The sequence below is a fragment of the Labrus bergylta genome, chromosome 3 (assembly GCF_963930695.1).
Source record: "Labrus bergylta chromosome 3, fLabBer1.1, whole genome shotgun sequence".
Lineage (NCBI taxonomy): Eukaryota > Metazoa > Chordata > Actinopteri > Labriformes > Labridae > Labrus > Labrus bergylta.
Window position 1 is genome coordinate 24,837,823 of NC_089197.1, and position 20,201 is coordinate 24,858,023.

The 20,201-nt window shown below is 40.2% G+C and overlaps 1 protein-coding gene across 7 annotated transcripts in view; it reads right to left on the reverse strand.

Moving 5' to 3' along the window:
- Window positions 1-18,254, reverse strand: part of celf6 (CUGBP Elav-like family member 6) — a 138,768-nt gene extending 120,514 nt beyond the window's left edge. For 4 of the 7 annotated variants that reach the window (XM_065953011.1, XM_065953010.1, XM_065953009.1 and 1 more), the window contains exons 1-2: window positions 17,798-18,254; window positions 8,527-8,609 (exon numbers count right to left, since the gene is read on the reverse strand). In XM_065953011.1, coding sequence (XP_065809083.1) covers window positions 8,527-8,609; window positions 17,798-18,047 — 333 coding nt within the window. In that variant the 5' untranslated portion in view covers window positions 18,048-18,254. The remainder of the gene's footprint in view (window positions 1-8,526; window positions 8,610-17,797) is intronic. The other 3 variants (XM_065953012.1, XM_065953007.1, XM_029278424.2) reach the window with 1 other exon arrangement.
- Between the last annotated feature and the right edge of the window lie 1,947 nt (window positions 18,255-20,201).

A 20,201-nucleotide genomic window follows, 5' to 3' on the forward strand; every position in this document is an offset into this window, starting at 1 on the left:
CATCAGTTTATTTCCTCATTTTGTTCCCTTTTCCTTCTTCTCTTGCTCCCTGTTTCACCCCTTTTTCATGTCCCCTCCCAAATATGTCAGATATCCAATCATGTGTCTTCCAAATGAAGAAGTGCCTTCTAGGTCCTCTTTGTGTGTGTCTGTGGCTGTGTGTGTGTGTGTGTGTGTGTGTGTGTGTGTGTGTGTGTGTGTGTGTGTGTGTGTGTGTGTGTGTGTGTGTGTGTGTGTGTGTGTGTGTGTGTGCGTGCGCGTGTGTGCGTGCATGTGTGCGTGTGTGTAAATAATGAATGAAGATTACTGTCAAATAAGCTCAAGTTTCACACACGTCTACCAATTAAATTAGTTAGTTAAATGCAGTCTTTGACAGCTCAGAGTGATTTGCTGACATCAGCAATGTTTTCTTGTCCTCTTGTTTATATTTTTGAACAAATAGGTACGGATTGTCTAGAATCCTGCAGTGATTATCCGAATGTGTTGTGAATTTCATGACAGGAATGAAAGGGAGGAAAGCAATGGTGGAATAAAAATAGGGGTTGTTTTAGAAAAAGACTCAATAAAATGTGCTTTTCTTGTCAGCTGTCTTAGGAAATGACAACACCTTTTTCTGTTACCAACTTATTTTGGGATGTCAACATCTATTTATTTTCAGAAATCACATTCTTTGAACCTAGATGGAGAGATCCTTCACTGCACATCTTTAAAGTTAGATTTACACCTTGATCTCCTCAAATTGAACTGGATGGGAAGTTAATTAGTTAAATCAAACAGTCTTTTTGATGATTTTGAGGTAAAAATCTTGCCACAAATATACATTTTTGGTTTTCCTTTCTAGTTTGTATTCCAAAACAGCCTTATCTTGATGCAACAAAAACTTTGATGTTTAATTGGTTTAAGAAATGTCACTTTCCAGCACGCAGCCTGACTAAGAGACAGCATCCAGCCCTAGAAAAAGACTAGAAGCATCCTTCCTGGAGGTATGACAGCAACCGGGCCTCATTTCCATCCCCCTACTCTATTTGTCAGCCTTCTTCTATTTCCCAGTGAAGCAGCAATGTTAACAATGCTGTCCCCACATTTACCAGTTCTGCCTCATTACAGCTAAAGAAGTGGATAAATTAGCAGGGGAGAGCATGCACGGCAGAGTCAGACTCCACCTGTCAGCCAGGGAAAGATAGTCAATGTGTTGGATTGGAGGAAGGGTGTGAGGGAACTGCTCAGCTTACAAGCTTCAGCAGATATTAAAATACAGTAAAAGCAGTCAAGGGAGGCTCAGGCTTATCCTCCCAAAATAAAAAAAACACTTTTGGTATGTCTTTCAGAGTTTAAGAATACAGATAATTGAACTCTACAAAGGTTTCTTCAGGATGACTATTGCTGCATCTCTAAACGGAAAAAAAAACCATTACTTTGTTTGTCATTTTTATTTGAGCATGCATTGTGCCAAGTTCAGCTTCTGTCTAATGGTAGATTCTTTTAACCGGTCCTTTGTCGGACAGAAAAACAAAAACAAAAAGTATTTTTGTAGGCATCAAAAAAAAAATTGAGAATTGAGTTTCTGAGCTTTCCTAGCCGTAGCTTCACTTTGTTTACATCGCCGGGACGTGCTGGTTCTCAAGGGCGACATCTGCTAGATCAAAATATTGCATAATAACCCTTTAAATCAGACCTGTTTTAATGTTTTTCAGATTACATTAAATAATTGAAAAAGCAAACCTATTGGTTTTGTGAAGATGGTATGCACTTTTTACAAATGTTGGGAGTCACAATGTGCTTTTGTAGCTGGGATTTTCCACCTTAACCTCCTGGACACTAGCCTGTTTCACTGTATTGCAGTATATGTTCAAGCTCAAAAGGACAAATGGACCTGGTTGTTGCCATGCTCTGAACACCCAGACTGTCCTGCCCTGCGGCCTTTAAAAAGCACTATCTCTCCTGCTCGTTTGTCCAGCGCCTCTGGCCTGCCATCTTTATGGGCTGGTTAAAGGCTCTCTCACAATCCACTATGTTTGCACCCTGACAACACACTGATGCCAGTAAAAAAAAAAAGAAAAAGAGCTGGGCAATCCACGATGTCCACCCGCCTGACTGCCAGGATTAACATTCGCCACTCTCCAAGGTTGAAAATCCCATCAGATGGAACGAAATTAATTTTTGCACAATATCCAGGGCCACCAGCCACATAATAGGAGACAATGCTGAGTGCATCCCTCGATTGTGATTCTATTCACTCCCTAATCGGCAGGATGGCCATGCTCAGTGCAGCAGCGTACTAAATGCTTTCATCCCAGGGGGATTAGAAAAACAATGGCCCTTTTTAATTTCTTTTCTATAGCGGGCAGCAGAAAGGAAATGATATAGACGTAATTGATGATGAGGAGAGCAGGGGGAGCCTTTGCAAAAGGTCTCATGTCCAATGCCCAGGCCTCTATTTTTTTTACTTCATAATGGCTGAGGGGCACTGGTGGTTGACAAATCTGGCATAGAGGACGGATTGATCAACAACAGAATGCAATTTGTGTCTTATAACGAATGAGTAAAGGCCCCGTGTGGCCTGAGTAATTAGTTTAGACTGTGGCATGTCTGTTCAGGTGAGGAAATCCAAAATGAGATGCCCAAACTTTGCATCGTAAACACACAACTCTCAACTGTAAAACTCCTTATGGAGCCTTTCTACCTGAATAAACTAATAAATTCATTCAGGAGAATATTGAAAAGTGGTTTAACATGTTGCTAGAAATGTTGCGTCAGCTTCTACAAGTTGTGATTTTGTGTATTTTGTTTTGTTGCTTTTTCATGAATAAAAGTTTGCTTCAAATCAAACTCATAAAAAGCAACACAAATATACACAAATAAAACTTTTCCCATTAAGCATACATGCTCACTGGCTTTCTGAGGCTTGTTGGATTGGAGGAAAGTAAAAATGACAAGGGGGGAAAATGCTGGCTGCTTATTCTTAGGGTGCACTGAGACACAGACAAAGACATATGGCAGGTCTACGGGGGCTGCATCTGTGGTATGATGCTGTGAGAGAATGTCAGGCACACAGATGCATTGGTCCATGGCAGTGTGCTTAGTGACACATGATACTGGTATTGCACAATCTTCCCCTGACCCATTTTGTGTGACACACACCCCAGTCAATTTTCTGCATTCTTCATGCACTGAAAGGAAAAAAAAATGAGGGGACCAAGACATTTTGGTACTCACTTTTTTTGGAAGCTGATACCTGTGCTAACCTTTATAAATTTGGAGAGAAACACTTCAGAAAACAAAAGTTGTGAAGTTTTTTTCTCTCCTCTTTTTTTCCCACTCCCCTGCCTCGTCGTCAATGGGTTGAGAAATATGGTTCCCTCCTTTAAAACCTCGACATAAGTGACATGTATATGGGTGCCGCATACACTTAGCATTTCCACAGAGAAAGTATCTAAGAGGAAATAATGCAATAAAAGAGCTTGAGATATGATTTGCAATGGGGGAGGGGAGGAAATGGGAAAGAGCAAAATGAAAGTGAGACAAAGAAAAACGGGATCTTTTTGCCTAGAAATTTTTAATTGGCTTTTGGGCTTCAGTAGCACTCAATTAGCATGCTTGTTACATGTGAACACCAGGAATTAATTGGCCTGAGAGGAGAAAGTGATTCAGCCCTGAAAAGACAGAGCAGGTTTCATTTGACAAGTTGGTAGTCTCCAACTGCAGAATGTTGGGACGCCACTCTGCAATTGTAAGTAACAATGCAGCTGCAACTATTTATACATCCTTGCTGTCTTTCAGCAGGTTTTTGTCACTGAATGAAAAATGTATAGTTGAACTTGTGATCAACTCCAATGGCAATCAAAGAAAGTATTTGACCAGAGGGACTTTTTCTGTAATTAAAAATTACCTTAAGCTACACAAATTGTCTTAACATTGAACGGAAATGCTAATGAATTGTTCATTAAATTCTATTTGTTCCTAGTCTCTGTGATAATGTCACAGGAATTAATCAGATCCAGGGAGAAATCATTCACAGGCATGACCTAAACTGTCCACATACTATGCTGCCCTACATCAGGGAATGTGCTGAGTGCGCACATTAACACAACCACATCACGGTACTAACCAAGGGCAAGAGGCTGAATCTCTGATTACATTTACAGTACAAACTGTGGCAGTAGGATCGGATGCACAGGACATCAGGAGCTCATTACGCACTTTACATGCAATTAATCAAACAATGTAAACAAAGCTCGCTTCAGCCACAACAGACAGAGCCCCAGTCCCTGGTGGCAACTCAAATGCTGCACACACAGAAGAAGATTTAGTGAATACAAGGAATGTGAATTATGGAAAGTTAAAGATTCACAGCAAATCTGGAGATGATGTAAGAGTGCTGGCTTCCTGCTGAGACCACACACACAACTCTCTGCCTCCTCTCTTTCTTGCTGTTAAGCCTAAAGTCTCCTTCTCTTGCAGAATACATACGGTGTTAATGCAGAAATATCTGTGCAGGGAAAGTGAGACAAATACGCTGGAACAATGAAAGTATTACATGAAGGACACACAACATGAAGAACAACAATCTTACTGAGAGACTGGCCAGGCTTGTTCATGATCTCACCTCCAGAAGAGAAGTCATTTTCAATTTGCTGGATTCGATTGACATTTCTATCCTGGTTGTTACATTGGTGTGGTGTTAAAACCACTTTCTTACCCTGCAAATGAATATATTGTGAGCACAAGTTTAATCATTTGAAAGAGATAGTTATCTACTTTAAGTTAGCTAACTAGCTGCAAGAACATGCTACGCCAGCAAAATTTAGCAATAGCTGCAAGAGGAATATTGTTTTCTGACATTAGACATTAAAACTACAAAAAAAGAAAAATCAGTTGGGTTCAATAAAAATAAATTAAGTTGTTGGCCCGATGCTCCTCAACAGAGCAGTGTTTCAAAAAGCAATGTAAGTAACGTCATTAAACTTTATAGTAGCTTGGTTTTCTGACTTAAATAGCTTTTCAGTCACTCAGCTGTTTAATAGATCAAGTATTATGAAGTCCACCAAAGATACTTATTCCAACAACCAAGTTGAAGTGCAGCGGAGCCTTCTGTTGGAGACTGAGATCAAACTGCTCAAGAAGAGTGAGAGACGTTAGCTGACCCACAAATATATGTTTATGTAGCAAACTATTTACTTCCATATCTTGACTTATAATAATATTTGTACAGAGCGGCCCTTCGTATCTTCTAACCTTCATCAAACAGAAGAGTACAGGAACTTTTCTTACTGTCTGTTAAAAGGTCAGAAGTGAACAAGGGAAAACGGCTTTTAAGTTTGCTGCTCCCTTTACTTGGAACAAATTACAAAAAGAAACTTGAGACTTAATGAGCTGGTCTTATTAGATGTTTTAAGCAGCTGTTAGATAACTCTGTGGCAGACACAAACACTTTGTAAACTGTGCTGCCGCCTGTCTTGGCCAGGACACTCTTGAAAAAGATATTTTTAATCTGAATGAGGTTTCCCTGATTTTAAAAAGGTAATAATAAATAAAGTAGTTTTGATGTACTAAGCTATTTCTGCAGTGTTGCCGAAGCGAATTATACTTCTCTTTGGGAGGTAGCTTTAGTGAAGCTTAACTTAATGTAGTAATGTAGTAGCTTAGCGACTTACATTTAACAAGTAACCTGCCCAACACTGCTCTGCATCCCATATGAATAAGGCTTTAAACATAGCTCTTGTCTAAAATAGTAAAAATAGACCTTGTCTCTGTCTCTCCACGAACCAAGTCTCAGCAGACCCTAATGTGACTTGAAGACTACTAAACTGAATACATGGAGCAAGAATTGGGATGCGCTCATCATCTCTGCCCTCTGCCTCTTGGCAAATGCCAGAGGAAGCATAAAGCAGAACACGTTCGCAAAACTTGTCAAAACAGCTCCACTCAATTTAGAATTTTCTTTTGGAGTCTGTTTTTCTAGTGCCAGCTGTATCTTAAAGATCTGTTTGAAGAAGCTTCAAAAGGCTCTGCTCTGAATCAAACCTGGAAGTTAAATAACTGAAATCCAGCATTCTGTTTGCATGAGCTTTGAAGAAAAGTCCATTACTTTGTCTTGGTAATGGGAATTTCTGGCAAACTTTGTTTTTTTTTTGTTTTTTTTACATGTTTAATGTTACATTAAATCCTTATATAGTGAAAAAAGATTAGCATGGTCAAATAAAGGACAGTGACTGCTGGATCGTCTTTGAAGCTAACATGTACCCTTAATTGCTTTTAGCTACATATATTACTGTGCAGCTGCTATTGTAAATGTGATAAAGCTTTGAAAAATAAGTTAAAAGCATGTAAAATTGTATTTTTTTGTTCATCAGTATGTTGACACTTTATCTTAATGTGTTTCCTTTATCATGGTTTTTCAGAAAGACTGTATATTTTTAAAAGCCACCAATGTCTCAAAGAAAATTGCAACAAGGTTGCGTGACAGTTGCCCAGCTACATCTGGACTACGCAATCATGTCTGCAAAACTGTATGGCGAAGCCACTGAAGGACAACATTACAACCGAGAACATCTCAAACCATCCAGCCGTGACAGTGACAATGAGGCCTGTCCAGAAGTGTCACCTCTCCCTGTCTTTGCCTGTGTCTGTCTCCCTCCAACTCTGTTTTCCTCTTTTTCTATCCCTGTATCTCTCTCTCTATCTCTTTCTCTCTCTCACACACGTGCACGCGCACACGCACACACACACACACACACACACACACACACACACACACACACACACACACACACACACACACACACACACACACAGAAGACAGAACATCTTTATTAGCGCTCTGTATGCAGCCTGTGCTCAGCCTGAGATTGCAGGACTGACCCCTCGCTGTGAGCTGTACAGGGGAAATGTTTACCCAAACCCCCACAGAACATGCCATTAACCTCTTTCTAGACAGAAGACAAACAGTAATGTCCCTCCATGAGGGCAATAAAGACAGGGACACCTATCCAGCACCATCATGACAATCATCTCATTATGAAGCTGCAGGAGGCAGGAACTAGCTGGGGAGCCTTCGTTTTCTCAGGGACTGCTCACAGCAGTGTACAACATTCAGTGAAGTACCTGTTAAATGCATTGAAGTGCAAACAACTGATTAACCCAGGACTGAGGAATAAAATGAAGCCCCTCAACTCCATCAACCACCTCTGCCCCTTTTCAAACCAATCCCCATCCATTCCTTTTTCTTCCAATCCTACCTGTTTCTTCTTCCCAATCTCCTTTTGTATCTCTTGCCCTCCAAGCAGGGGTTTGCCCTGAATTTGACTTGGGTGGCTCAACTTCAGCACTACTTACAGTGTCATGATACGTACAAGAACCATAAAGCTGTTGTGTTGAAATGCCTCGAAAGCAGTCCTTTGCAACACAACCCAGTTCATTAGACATAAAAACCATCTCAAAATTTGCAAATAACCAATCAGAGCTTAAGATTTTAGGTTGACACCGGAGGTGGCCCATTATATTTAATGAGGGGGCCATGCTGACCCAGTTCCATCCACTGGACACACCCCTGCACAGGAGATATTGATTGATATCCTCTGACTAAAGCCCCCAACCTGGGAGGGTCTCTCAGTATGTGGTAAAATAAATGAGGGGTTGTAAAGGGCAGTGAGGAGTGTGGGCACTAGATTGTGAGCATTATTCAATAAGAAATTGACAATTCCCCTGATGTTAGATTAAAATCCCCCATTGCACACATCAAGCACAGATATACACCACCAGCTCACTCTCATCCCAGATTGAGGGTCTTCTCCTGGGTGGGCTTAAGAGCCCACTGCTGGCTATGTTTTACCTGTGTCGTTTGAAGAGGCCATTATTTTTATTGAAAAAAGTTACCCGTCCGCCAAAGGCAAGCGGTACAAGATGGTGGGGAAAAAATAGGGACGAAAATTAAACAAAAACACCAGATGGTGATATACATGGTAAAAATTATTGTTTATACTTACTGTTTGATTATATGTGATAATGAGAGCGGGATTCCTCAAGGCAATTAGTGTCTGTGGCAGCCATATTGTGAGAGGACAGTGGAAGGACAGCAAGGGCTGTTATGAAGGAGCGCTTATCAAATAAATCTCCGCTCGGGTGATTAGTGTAATAAGACACTGCAAGGTGAGATAGGCCACTTGTGCTCTTTTAGCATGTCAGCTTAGGTGTGTGTGTGTGTGTGTGTGTGTGTGTGTGTGTGTGTGTGTGTGTGTGTGTGTGTGTGTGTTTGTGTTGAATGAAGCAGGAAGAATGCATTGTTTTGTGTGATGTGAGAGAAAACGAGGCGCAGTGAGAGAGTCGGAGAAAGCGGGTGCGTGACTCTTTCCATCTGTTTCCATAACTGTGTGTGTCTGAGTGTGTGTCTTAATGTACACTGTATCCCCATGTGCCTCAGCATGTGCATGTATGATATCATTCCTATAATAATGTTGGTTTCCGTGCCAGGGCGCTTGCCCTGAGGGGCTTTAGCCTATGACAGAGGGTAGATCGGAGGGCACTTACCCCTGGCAGAGTCTTCTGTTCATGGAGGGCGCTCTGGGCCTTCAGTGCTGACTCTCTGGCACAGTATGTAAGAAAGGCACATCCTAAAGTGGTAGGGAGACAGTAAAAAGATATGGTTATACCACCAGGCAATGCCTGCACAACTACGCACCACCCATTATGATGAAAAGAAGAAAAGGTGTTGTAGAGACAGAGAAATTATGGCTACAGAAGAGTATTCACAGTATGTGCTTTTATCATCCCAAGTAGGCGTAAAGACTTTAATATATAAAACATAAAACTCAAAAAATATAAAGTCATATTTCTGTCATAATTATGATCCGGGGATTTCAGAATTATTACCCCAGAAAATAAAAGATCTAACATGTAAAAAAAATAATGCTTGTAAACAGTAAGAGAACAAACCACAAAGCAGAATTACAAAATAAAACCTACAGCTCTTCATCATTTTAATGTAAGCCTATTTTGTGAACACTCAAACACACATCTTTTCAATGAGCTCCTCCGTGATAATCCACTCTAAAGACAAAGTAAGACTTACACCTCTCCATAGATGTTTATTGAGGAATTAAGCTACAGCCGGCTGCAAAAAGGAAAACACATAATATAAGACTTACTGGAGTTTTACAAGCTATTGCCAAAAACATGTATTATATTAAAATGAAATTCATATTCTCCGCTGACAATTGGAATGTGGCTCTCTGAAGTTAATAGCTCTATACCCTCATAGAAAATAGCGAACTGGTTTAGAAATACAATTCTAATTCCATGCCTTTTTTTAATTCAAAATATAGAATCCCTTTCGCATTACATTCAAGAATGTCTTCCGCTACTTTGTTTGTAACTATATTGTTGTTTTTGTTTTCATCTAACTGTCATTTTAAAAGAGTAAAATGCACCGGTGGAGTGTTGATGGAAAAATACTTAATCTCCCACAAAAATGTATGTTGGTTTTTAAAAAAAAAACTGTGAATAGCTTTCCAGTAATGATCTATTTCTTAGTTATTGAACTTGGCACATAGGAGTTTAAAAAAGTCAGACAGTATGCCTGTGTTTTTAGCTGCCAAGTCATCAAAGTGAAGCATGAAACTAAACCCTTTCACTTTCCTCGAGACTTTTCTGTGTTTTTAAAAAGTGTGATAGAAGAGAATGAATATTCATGAATAAATAAGTCCCTAATGTTAATGTGACAGCTTTCATTAAAGGGCGAGTGGTTGCTCTGTTACGCACTTGGCAGAGCTGACAGTGGGTGACCCCGTTCAGAAGAGGTTTTGCACTGTGCAGCATAATTTCCCATTACTACATGTCACACCTGCTGCCAAGAATTCCCATGGGAGAGGAGAGACACACACGCACACACTCACACACACATTCTCACACATACAGATGATGTGCGGCTTGCAACGCATAGCACCCATCAGCCCCCCCAAAAAACCAGCAACACACTCTGGCGCCCAGCCAAGAGTCTCCCTTTCACGACAACCTTCACCCACCTCCACAACTAGGCGGTTACTGAAGAGAAAAGAATCTGCTAAACGACACTGATGAAACACATGCTGCACAGCAAAGCAGGAAAGTTTTGGAGCCTGGGGAAACACTCTTCATCCTTTGTGACATTACAAAACTGCGGGACAAGAGCAGAGGCTTCCCAGGGGCCATGTACGAGCAAAGGCTTATGGGAATCATATGCTTGTTGTCACTTTTTTGCCACTGTTTTAACCTTTTCAGAGCTTTTCACTGAGCTGCTTTGCAGCAAAATGTCATGATGTTTACAAAGTATTTCCAGATAACACTAGATAAGTTTCCATCTGGTTATTACCCACATTTATAACTTGTTTCATTTTGGGTTTGTTCATGCCTTTATTGGAGAGACGGGACAGTGGATAGAGTCAGAAACCAGGGAAAGAGAGAGCTGGGAATCACATGTGGGAAAAGAGCCACAGGTTGGAATCGAACTCAAGACTGCATCGATGACAGCCTCTGTACATGGGGTGCTTGAACTAATCACAAGCCACTGGTGCCCCACATTTATAACTTTAAAAATGTCCCCAGTACAAATCAGTATGTTTTTCATCCTGACTTGACATGTCCTTCGCTGAATCTCAGGCTGTAAAAAAAAAAAACCTTTCCATGTTTACATGCTATTGATCCAGGATGTGCAGGACAGTATAACTTTCTCTCAGCACCTCAACATACTTAGTTTCAGAAACACTATTTATACAAGTTCTGGGCTTAAGTACAAATTTGATACAAATATACTCCCCTATAATTATTTTACAACTATAGTTGTGAATAATTTCAGATTGTACTAATCTTTTGATTGATCTAATTTCTGAAGAAATAATTTCCTCAACTACAGATATTTAAATTAGTGCATGCATTTTAATGCTTCAATCAAATGATACAATAATATAACAATGGTGGCAGCTCAGAAAAATGTAATTTTAGTTTGTATAGATATAGTTTGAAAATTGATTTGCAAATACTTGCAGTAATTTTACTAATACGTTTACTTGAGTGCAGACCATTCGATTGTTGGGTAAACAGTTTTGTAGTCGTACTTGCTTATGTTGTTTTTTCCGAGGAGCGAGCTCAAAGGAAGTGAAATTGCATCTGTAACAAGTGAAGCAAAAGTCTCCCTGGGACGATCTGTTAGGCTGCTTCAAGACAAATTCAATGTGATACTATTAGTTCAAAAGACTTGTTTAACTGGACTCTTCCTAGACTATAGCTCTCAATAATCAGCTCAGGTTATTGGGTGGTGGATCATTGGAAGAGCTTTAAGAAATTTCCTCTGACAGTGTTGACCCAGGGGTCATCTTTTCTCCAAAGGAGTCAGGGAATGAGAAAGCCACGTGAGGAACAGATGAGCGTTGGGATGGAGAACATCTAGAGAGCCTGAATGATGTTTGAATGGGGATGAAAGGGATGTAGCAGCATAGCAGGTGAGGACTGTCAGCTGGAAATTTAAACATGACTAACAGACATGGGATAGTCCTCTGGATATTATGATACAAATCTTGTACATTTTGAGGTATATTTTGAGTCTTTAAGCTGTTTAATTATTTTGCAGTATTGTAAAATACATTTTATTAGTCAAAAAAATAACCCATCTGGTCCTTGCTTCAAATTCCTTTAAATGTAATGATACTGAAGATGTACGCTATTCAACCTCTTGAAATAACTCTTAACATTTTAACCTTCCTTCCTGAATTGTAGTTGTGATTTATGAAATATAAAATGGATACATGTTGCATGCATTAAATGTGAAGAAGAGGAATAGTAGAAGGAGGACATGAGTCTTAAAATAAGGGTGGACTCTAGTGGTGGTTTACCAGAAAGACTAGCGGCTCCTGTGATGAGCAGGTTAAGAGGGGTGAAAATAATACTTGGGTAATCAAAGACAATTTGCCACACTATAATTTCAATGAGGGACAAAAGTTCAACAAATTATATTCAAGGCAAATGAAAAAGTAAACCCTACAAACTACTTCAAAGAGAATGCAGGAAATGTGGAAAGGTGTTTTCGTGTTTGCAAAACACGTTCAGGGTAATTACTTAAAGAACTTTCCCCCATGTAATGCTTCTTCTAACACTTTGTTTTTAAAATGGAAATTAGCATGTGCTCACAATTGCATGCATCCAGGCATTAAGACTAAATTGGGCTTTTTTAAGGCTTCAGATACCTGTAATTGAAATAACTCCAGAACAAATTTGTATAAAATTTCAATTCATTAGCACGGAAATCATGAATCATGAGCAATTTGCTCTCCTTCAGTCTCCACTCACGTCTGAGCCTAGAATGTTCATTAAAGTGGAAGAAGAATGCAAATTAATTTCCACAAAATATCCAGGCACAAGACAGAAAAACAACTGGAAGCTACAGAATATGACCCTGACCCACTCATTGATACTGAGAATAATACAAAGTGAGTTTTTTCCTCTGCGTCTTGTTTCTTTGGTAACCACACTATTATCTGGATTCATCTACATTTCAAGTACCTGTAGCAGTTAGCTGTCTGGTTCACATGCAGCCCCCCTTTCTAATGATCAAAGAGGTCATCTGAAGACTTAAGCTGCACCTGTCATTCAACGCTCGGAAACTGTCAGTCTCTGTCCAGCACATCCTTTACAACGCTCGTTTTGTAGATAAAACCCCATTACAAACATGGATCTATCTGAACCTCCTCTGGGTGGCAACAAACGTCTGAAAACTATTTTAAAAAAACAGAAACATCTATATCACAGAAATCCACAAATCTCTCTACTAATTTAACAACAAAGTTTTGTTTTTACTTTCTAAGACAGATTCCCAAAATGATAACAGCTACCCTAAGTTTTTAACTTTTGACATTTTAATGCCTGGGAGATTTTTTTATATCAACTTGGCTGGCTATTTATAGCCAATGCCACTGCATGGACCAACCAAGGAGAGCAAAATGGATGAGGATATTTAACATCTCTTTGTATCACCTCCTCCTGACTGCGTTCTAAAGCTCAGAGTCCCTGCTCTCAGCATCAGAGACGGATTGATAGATAACACTACTCAAGCAAAAGATTTGCCCCCTGCTAACATTCAGCATGTCTGAACAATGCATGCATTCTGGCACTGACACTTAGTATTATGATAATGGAGTGCTCAGCAAAATGATGGATGTTAAACAGCATGACCTGGCTGCAACACAGCACACAGCCAATAGTGTCAAGTCATACCACGCGCTGTGTAAGGTTCCCTGACAACATGGAAATTATCAAACCGGCATTAAGGGCTCCAGTGTCCAACGAATACAGGGTGAGATCATTTGTAAAAAGAAAGCACCGTAAAAATCCTTTTGAATACACATCAGCAAACAGCTACATGAAATAAATTATCTCAAATTCCCCAGATATTCAGAAAAGTCCCTGGAGGAAGCCTAAATGTCCAAACTAAGAATTCACAAAGCACAAAACATCTGTTCAAGCTGCTGCAGTACAATCCACATGAATTAGTCATAAGCGAACATGACATATTTTGATCTGCCCTTAAATCCATAATTATGGTGCAATGCTAAGTCACAGGACTCAGGCTGTGAAAGAAAGTAGTGCTGCAAATCATCTATTAGGTACGGTTTACTAACTGATGCCAACAGCAGTATACATCATCCATCCAAAACAAATCAAATCATTCTCAACCACAAACTCAGCTCAAAGAGGGATTTGAAAGTAGTAGTCAAACTCAATTTACGGCAATGCATTAAATCTTTATGAACTTTATGTTTTTTAGGGATTATGGAGCCAAACTGATTATATCCTCCCCCTCGCTTCTGTTGCTCTGCTTTGAAAAATGTTTGTGTGACTGTTTGGGATAAAAAATGTGGGTTGAATTAGTGACAGTGTTACAACATTTGGAGCCTCCTGGGCCATTTCCATAATAGCTAACCATGACCCATTGGCTGTTGCATTTGTGTGAACAAAAACAGAGCACAAACTACTTTTCAAGCCAGATATACTGTGGGGAAAGATTATGCAAAACTTTAAATTGTACAGACCTGAAGGAAATTACTTAAGGTCTGTAATACTGTGCTGTTGATAATACCTACACAGCTCAGCACACACCACTTGTCTGTGTAGATTAATCCATACAGCCAACACAATGACTAACTTTTACTGGACCGTTAGATATAGAGCAGTGTATGCAGTGAAGATATTTCAGCACTTTCAGCAACCGAGGGATTAATGTGTGTAGACCGTGTATCTGAGATTATCATGTGACACAAGTGTCAATAAACCAACCTCATGTGACAGAATGATGCAACAAAATCAGAGAGGTCAAAATGTCCAGGCCTTCAACCAGTAGAAATAATAAAACCCTACGTATGAGTAGCATTCCACTTACAGCTAGAACACTTTGGCCCAATACGTGACATCATAGGCTTGGTCTGCTTACACACATACTGAATATTTTTGAATAATTTTTTTTTCTTAAATTTTTTTCACATGGGGGGGCGCGCTGGTGGCGCAATGGTTAGGGCGCGCGTCTCCATGTATTGAGACTCTCGTCTCGAGCGGTAGGCCCGGGTTCGCTTCCACCCGTGGCCCCTTTCCGCATGTCATTCCCTGCTCTATCCACTGTCCTATCTCTGCATTAAAAAAGGCACGAAAAGCCCAAAATAAATCTTAAAAAAAATAAATTCACATGAGTCTCATTTGTTCTTATCAACGAGTAGGGGGTGGGGGTCTTCTTTAAACTCGCATGAATCTTTAATTTGACCCTTGGAAGCAGCGGAAAACAAACCATTCATACAACACAGACATTTTGAACCTCCTGTAAACACTTGTTTATTTTAACAAATGGCACGTTTCCTGCAAGCTGGATAATGCAAGTTAGTATATTTACTTTCCTTTAGCTATGTGTTTTGACTTCAATACATCTTTAACAAATAAAGGTACAAATACATTCAGCAGCTAGTAACCAAGTTTATCTGTAGGTGGCTTGACTGCGGGCCAAAAAGCATTTGGTTCTAAAGATATTTAGCTGGAAAAAAACTGAAGCTAAAAAAAGTTTATTTGTATTGAACGTTTAAAACAGACTCAGCTGATCAAAGTGATTTACAGAAAAGGCATATAAAAAGATAACAAAGACATTCAAATGATCGAGTCACAGACAAACAGAATAACATTGAATTAAATAAACAAATACATTTGAATCATAGATTTAAGTTGTTTTACTTAATTTCAAAGGCCAGGGGGAAAAGGTGGGTTTTGAGCTGTGCGTTGAATGAATATAATGGCTTTGCACATCTGATGCGGGGAGGTTATTGGTTCCACAGACGGGGGCCAGCAACTGAAAAGGCACGGCCATCGCTAGTAGTAGTGTGGACATAGAAGTAGTAGTAGTAGGAAGGAAGGCTCTTGTGCAGCTTGGTTCAAAGAAACATTTCATGACAAAAAGTATGTAAATGATAAAGCTCTTGACAATAGCCATGAGTGTGTATCAAGAGTTTTTAAAAAAAAGTCTTAATAAACTTCAAAAAAAGAAAATGTAATCTCAACAAACTTGTGTAGCTTTTCAAAGAACTTTCACAGTTTAGTAAGTCATTAGTTTTACCTTCAATTCACTTGCAAAAGCTTTTTCTTAGTTTCAGAAGGAGCTTTCAGTCAGTGTTTTAGACTTGTTTCCCTGAGTGACACAGATGGGGATTCACTTTACCTTTTTCTGTTTTGTTAACAACACTAATCCCATTTTCTCCCTCTTGTACCTTCTTGCTTCAGTGTTCAGATATTAAACACACAGACGCAGCAGGGTTACATGAACATGCTTTAGGTGAGCAGCCAATAAGAAAAACTCATCCGTATAATGCATTGCGGAAATCTTATTAAAAGTGCATGCTTGTGCTCCCAAAGTGACTTTGAATGTCACACGGGTTGAAGTGGGTATAATGCATATATCAGAGTGGCCTTGGTGGAGGATGATTTGAATGGGCAAATGGTCTGGCTTTGGAACAGGATTATCCTTCCCAAGGAAACCATCCTCCGGAGTGTTGACATTCAGGGATGGTTGAGGACGGGCGTAAACAACATGAACATCAGACATATTGTTTTAATCGATCATGGGGCTCTGAGGAGGAGCACTGGGAAGGAGCAAACGCAGGTTCAGCGACTAACGGCTGGAGGAACAGGTGGTGCATGGAGACCTGCTTCGCGTCCGCACACACACAAGAGAGAAACAACGCTGAGACCACACTCGTTTCTCCCACAAGAGCGCTTGATTTTCACTGATCAATAAGATCATGAACTGCACTTACTAACTTACATATCATACATAATTTGCCAGCCTTATGTATACATTATTTGAGTAAAGAGAAAGGGGGATTCAATGGTACAATTGTTCAAATGTAAAGTGGACTTGTTTTCCTGAGGATTTAATTTCATATTTATACCATCGCAAAAGAACTATCTGCAAAATAGTATAAATCTCAATTATCAGTATCAGTGGCATTTTAATGTTGTACCTTGCAGTGCAGTCCCAAACTGTCCTCAGTCTGCTTATGATGACACGAATACTGGATATGTGACCTTATTTTGCATTCCAGTAATTCTGGTGTTTTAAGCACTACAAAATAAAATCTTAAAATACAAAAACAACAATAATGATAATAATGTTGTTGTTTTTTTTAGTAATTTGGAAAAAGTACAAGATTTTTTTACATATGATAAAACAAAGGTGGGAAAGCTTGCAAAAAAAATGGAATAACTGCAAATAGGGCTACTTTGAAAAATGAACATCACAATGCTCATTAAATTACATTTTTCTGTGCACAAAATGTAAGAAAAGAGTGGCATTTAATAGCAAAAGCAATAAGTTGTGTTTCAAGCAAACTCGGTTTTTTTTTTGTACCTTAAAGACCTTCCAGCTGTGACCGCACTGTGACACTCATAACTATCAGCAGACTTGATCCGTGTTTTCCCCTGGCCCTAACTAATTCATAAGTTAACACTGATCCCGCTCGCTTTGGACAACGAGTGAGGATGAGTAGGGGGCTGACAAGAGAACAGAACAGGCGAGGGGACGATCCATGCTGGATCTCTTGCTCTACTATTATCCTGCTTTGTACTTCCTGACTGCAACCCGCCCACGGAGCAGCGTTGGTCTACAATTCAGCTGCCATGCAAATAGTATTTTCCACAGATAATAATGACGTCCGAAAAGTAGGCTACATAATAGCGTGCAGAAAGGTCAAAGCAGCATGTAAGCACCGTCGTAATCACTGATAGCCTGATAATGGTTTTCATTTTCCGCTCCCCTGAAAGCATTCGTTTCTCTCAGACAATACGCAGCAAATGGTGATCGTGATGCACGACAGAAGCTTGTTTTGTTTTAGTTGTGGAGACATTTCCACAGCTGCACAAATAACACAGCATCGAGCGCGTGCCTGTCCCGCCCCCTTTCGCTGGGCTGCTCAGCACATGAGAGTCAATGTAAACACACAAAGGCGTTTTCAGCTGTAGTATTCACGTGGACGGGCTGACAATTAACCCTGCGTATGCAACCCATTCACTTCCACGTGTTTCCTTCTCACGCCTCATAACCTATATTTATGTGTGATTGCGTGTGTGTCTATGTGTCTGTGCACGCGTGTATGAAGGCTCTACCGGGCTCCCACTCTGTCCCAAACATCTGCAAATGTACACACTTTTCATGCCCTTTCCCCCCAAAACTCAAAGCAGAACGTTCTTGAATGTCTCTTCTTTGAATTTCACACATGAAAGTGAAAATATTCAAACAACCAACCTTTATGCATTCCCGTAAACCTGTCTTTCAGTACAGTGAGTTCGTATATCTTTCCGAATTCCTCAAAGAGGGGTTTCAGGTCTTTTTCCTCCAGGTTTCTGGGAATCTGGCCGATGAAAAGCTTGATGGCGTCGTGGTCCTTCATGGGAATGGTGTTCTGGCCGATGGTAAGCCCGTTCATCCTGCCGGCGCTGTTCGTGGTGCTGAATCCATTCTCCTGCTGCACTCCGTTTGCAGTGACTGTAGCCATCTTTCCTCAATGGGCCGGCAGAGCTGCTCTCTCTCACTCACTCACTCACTCTCTCTCTCTCCCTCTCTCTCTCTCTCTGTGTGCACACTCCCCCCTTCCGTTATTTCTGCTCCTCTCTCCTCCCCTCCTCCTGTTTTACTTCCCTACTCTCTCCTCTTCTCTTTCTATTCAGCCTATAAGCCCCCTTGTTGGTAATCAGCCCCTGTTTATTTTTTGTGGTGCTATAGGTGTTTTCAGTTTTGGTGCCCCCCCGCCCCCCCTTTCACTGTGCACGTGACGCCAACTCTTACTCCCAAAGACAGACCACGCCCACATTCCGATTTGCATATTAAGCTTGGCATGGGCCAATTAGAGGGCAGGATGGCTGAAGGCCCCACAGGGCAGAGTAAGAATGCAAACATTTGTGTTGAGTGGAGAGCTTGGATACATTTAAAGTGCGGAAGCGTCTTCTGCATGTATTAGGGCATTTAGTTTTCTTTTAGCAATAAGGTTAAAAAAAGATTCAGCTTGATGAGAATCAGGGCTGTCTAATGGCAAATAATCTAATTATCGTGATGCTCTGAATCATTATTTTTAGATTGAAAGTATAACAATCCCTCTAGTCAAATACAAATTGGAACTGTAGTTCCATATTATTTTTGCATATTGACAACTTCAAAATCGTTTTATTGAATGCTTTCTAAAAGATTGAAGTTTGTAGACCATGTGACTTGGCCCCCTGTCCATATAATCCCTCTGGTATGCTTGACTCAGTTGTTAGTTGTGCTCCTGAGTTTTTTAGTCCTCTCGGGTAAATGACTGCATTATTCTGGCATGCTGTGCAGAAAAAAGTCCTTTTCAGATGTTTGGAAAGAAAACCAGCAGGGCTGTAAGTCCCGAGGACTAGTCATGAAAGTCACTGCTGTGAAGCCTTGTAGAAATGTTCTCTGCAGCAGTGGTTCTCAATCCTGGTCCTCGGCCCTGCTCGCTTTCATTCTAGTCATCTAACAGAGGCTATTTTGCACCTGCGAGGCCAGGTGAATGCTATTAACTGGCCATGAGGGGAGAGAACTGACAGAACTGTGTTTCCTGGAGATAGAGAGCCACAGCTCTATGATACTGTGCTTAACTTACCTAATGGAAAGTATGTATCATTCATGGTATATGTAGGTGCCCTACATGCTTAATAAAATTCCAAATCTCAAGGATGTTAGATAAAAACACTATTGTTACTGGCAAACACCCAGACCCTATGTCAGAGTTTTATCATAACAAAAAGGGCTATAATTAAATAAATGGAATCCAGTCTATGCAACCCCAAAAATATATCACACACAGAGACATACACAGTCTACAACACCTTTTTTTTTAAACCCAAAGTTTATGAAACAAACAAATTCTTAAATGTACCCCAACATGGAGACCTGCTAAAGTCATTGTGGGGTCAGCCAAAGGACAGTGAGTACAGAGTTTTCAAGATTTTGTCCAGACACAGCTCTGAATTTAGTTTATACTTCAAGAGGACTTATTGAACAGTTTCTTAAATGATGGTTAAAATGGATCCTTTATTTCAAGCAGGATGCTAGCACAATAAAAACATGTGCAAAAGGCCTATAGGATAAACCTTTAATAAGTAAGCTATGGATTCATGCAGTTTGCTCAGGTCTTCAAGGATTATCATAGTTTACATATATGCTGCAGGTCTTCAAATGCAGTGGGATCTTAGTATGAAAATCTTTAGTATGTATGTTTTTCTAAGCATTTAAAAGCTCATTAGTGCTTTTTCATGGAGGCACGGTCAGGTGCTGGGATCAAAGGCATATTTGGCTGAATAATTAAAAAGATAGCAGGATTCTGAAATGCAACGCACAGCAGCCCATGGAGTGTTTAACTATTTACAAACAAACCTGCCTCCCTTACATAAAGACATAGCAGAACATAACAGTGTGAGCAGATGGAGAGAAAAGAAGGAGATAATAAAACACTGTGGCTTGAAATGATGTCAGCTCAAACCTGTCTGAGGATTCAGAGCTGCCTTTTGTCACTGTCCGTGGTGCTGAATCAACACTGCCATTCAGAGACCGTGAAATAGATTGTTGGAGCTACAATTTGAACGGTACATGTTTGCACTTCAAATTTTCCACGCCTTCTATCTGTCTGCCATGCACAATTTCC